The sequence below is a fragment of the Mauremys reevesii genome, linkage group 1 (assembly GCF_016161935.1).
Source record: "Mauremys reevesii isolate NIE-2019 linkage group 1, ASM1616193v1, whole genome shotgun sequence".
Classification (NCBI taxonomy): Eukaryota; Metazoa; Chordata; order Testudines; family Geoemydidae; genus Mauremys; species Mauremys reevesii.
This window is the reverse complement of record NC_052623.1, coordinates 15,185,416-15,188,316: the sequence shown is the minus strand read 5'-3', so window position 1 is coordinate 15,188,316 and position 2,901 is coordinate 15,185,416. Positions and strand designations below refer to the sequence as shown.

Here is a 2,901-nt window from a genome sequence, read left to right as displayed (position 1 = left end):
CCCATGATACCTTGGGGAAAGACTTCCTCATGCAGGGAGAGCAGGTTGTGGACTCCATTTTGGGAAAAAAGGAGTGAGATTGCTGTTGTGGAGCTCTGTCCATAGCAGGATCTGCTGCTAGGAAGCCAGAAGCTGCTGCTGAGATCCTGCAGGGGCTTTGATCGAGCAGGGATCTTCAGAGGCTGTTAGTGGCTTCACTGGAGTCAGAGCAGAGACAATCACTGAGCCTACAGCTGACTGCAGTGAGGGAACTGTAAGTAGCCCCCACTGTTGTTTGGGAAAGTACTTGCAAGGAAAGGGGCACAGCAGAGAGTCTGAGTCTGAGGAGAGGCAGAGTGATCTTCCCACTGAACCAGGGCCCAGAGCTGCTGGCATTTGGTGGGGCCAGCTGCAATCGTTGGAGGGGTTGTTCAGCTTTTTGCCTTGCCTGGACTGATACAGAGAACCAACGGAGTGCTGTTTCCAGCTTCAGGTCTTCAAGTGCGCCCGCACAAGTGTTTGGGAATCTGAAGATCCAAAGGAGTGGCCACTGCGGGGTGGGGTGAACGGTGGCAGTGTAAATGACAGTTACATGAGTTTCATTTATCACTGTATATTATATGTGTTAATTGATTTTATTTAAATGCCCCTGTGGATTTAAATTAGTAGTGACATTTAATCTTAGTCTGTTATACCTGTTTCTTAAATTGTTAAGTGAGTGTTTGCTCTAATTTAAGCATATTGGATGTATATTATTTATAAGGTATTTGTGTTAGACCCATGCCAGAGGTTATTATTATAACTATTTGAAGGGGTTTATTGCTGGAGGTTCCCAAGGCACACCACTGAATGTGTACAGGGGCCAGCCAGGTGGAAGCACCGCCAATTTTAAATGCCTTAGGAGGAAAGGGACTGCAGCAGAGGGGTGGATAGAGGATTCCCACTTATCCAACATCACCACTGGGATATTCAGGATCCCCTTTAATGTGAGCAACATCAGGTGCCCAGGCACAAAGGTGAGTGTTGCCTGCTCCTGAGTAACCCAGGGAAGAAAGGAGGGTTACACATTGGGATGGAAGGCACTGGAAGTTAACTGAAATTGCATGAGGGGGACTTAGCTATAAGAATATATCCAATATGTTGTTTTATCGACAAAGATCTTCAGCACATCATTCATGACCCTACAATCTTTTTTGTAATAATTAGGATTGTTTCCTGATTTTGTGTTTTGCATTCTAGATGTTTTCAACAATCAGACCATGAGCAACTGCAACAGCAAATCTTCTGCTAAAGACTTTTATCTCATTGGATTTCCTGCACTTCAAGATTTCCAGATCCCTCTTTTCCTTGTATTTTTGTTATTCTACCTCCTAATACTAATTGGCAATATCATTATTATAGCTGTAGTTGTGGTCGATCAAACCCTTCACAAACCCATGTACTTTTTCCTAGCCAATCTTTCTGCCTTAGATATACTGGTTACAACTACTACCATTCCCAAAATGTTGGCAATGTTTCTGGTCAATGCCAAAACTATTTCTTTTCATGTCTGCTTTCTGCAGATGTATTGTTTTCATGGTCTAACAGTGACTGAATCGCTGCTTCTTGTAGTCATGTCTTATGATCGTTATGAAGCAATTTGTAATCCTTTGCATTACCCAGTTAAAATGACAAAAAGAGTAAACATTCAACTGGCAGCATGTGCTTGGATAACTGCATTGTTAATACCAATACCTGTCATCTTCCAGACCTCTCAGTTAACATTTGGTGAAACAACCACAGTTTACCATTGCTTTTGTGATCACTTGGCCGTTGTGCAAGCAGCATGTTCAGATTTCAGTGCCTCTTTTCAAACTTTCTTGGGGTTTTCCATTGCCATGACTGTTTCATTTGTGCCACTTATGCTTGTCACCCTATCATATGTTCACATCATTATCTCCATATTAAAAATCAACTCTAAAGTAGGTCGCAGTAAGGCATTTTCTACTTGCACTTCCCATTTGATTGTGGTTGGCACTTACCATTCATCCATTGCCGTGGCATATATTTCCTACAGAAAAGACATGCCTATTGATATCCATGTAATGATCAATGTTGTTTTTGCTATTTTAATTCCTTTGTTAAATCCACTCATTTATACTTTGCGAAACAAGGAAGTTAAATGTGCAGTAAAAAAGATTGTTTTTCTGAAGATCTTTCCTCCTTCTAAAAACTGTAATCTCATGGGGAAAAATTAGCTGCAACACAGAAGTTTTACACAGTACCTATACATCATATCATCCCATTGTAAAGGGGTTAAATAGGGCTTAAATCTGTGGTTGTCAAACTGCGGGTCACAACCCAGTAGTGGATCGCGGAATGTAAGGCACTGGGTCACAGCAGCTCTGGTCAGCACCACCAATTAGGCCGTTAAAAGTCCTGTCGGCGGTGCTGTCTGGCTAAGGCAGAATAGTTCCTACATGCTCTGACACCGCACTGTGTCCTGGAAGCGGCCAGCAGCAGATCCAGTTCCTAGGTGGGGGGGCCCTGGGCCCTGTGTGCTGCCCCAAGCACTGGCTCTGCATGCCCATTGGCCCTTTGGGTGGGCAGTGCCTGTGGGCGAGAGACACACGGAGCTGTTTGTGCACCTTCGCCTAGGAGCGAGACCTGCTGCTGGCCGTTTTTGGGGCACAGCATGGTCCGCGGTACTAGGATAAACAGGAAGTGTGCCTTAGCACCCTCACTGTGCCGCTGACCAGAAGCTACCCGAGGTAAGCCCGCACCCCAGCCCCATGCCCCAATCCTCTGCCCCAGACCTGAGATGCCCCAACCTGGAGCCCCTGCCTGCACCTCACATGCTTCATCCCTCACCCCACCCCAGAGCCTACAGCGAGAGCCCTGACCCCCTCCCGCACTCCAACCTCCTGCCCCAGCCCAGAACCC

The 2,901-nt window shown here is 45.7% G+C and overlaps 1 protein-coding gene across 1 annotated transcript; it reads left to right on the top strand.

The window, feature by feature from the left end:
• The first annotated feature begins 1,238 nt into the window (after nt 1–1,238).
• Nucleotides 1,239–2,470, top strand: LOC120395229 (olfactory receptor 2AT4-like). Its single transcript, XM_039519421.1, has one exon. It carries the CDS (start codon nt 1,239–1,241, stop codon nt 2,214–2,216), a length of 978 nt encoding a protein of 325 aa, XP_039375355.1. The 3' UTR covers nt 2,217–2,470.
• The last annotated feature ends 431 nt before the right edge of the window (nt 2,471–2,901 follow it).

Excerpts from the sequence above, each read along its gene's own strand:
- LOC120395229 (XM_039519421.1), top strand. The coding sequence starts at position 1,239 with ATGAGCAACTGCAACAGCAAATCTTCTGCTAAAGACTTTTATCTCATT.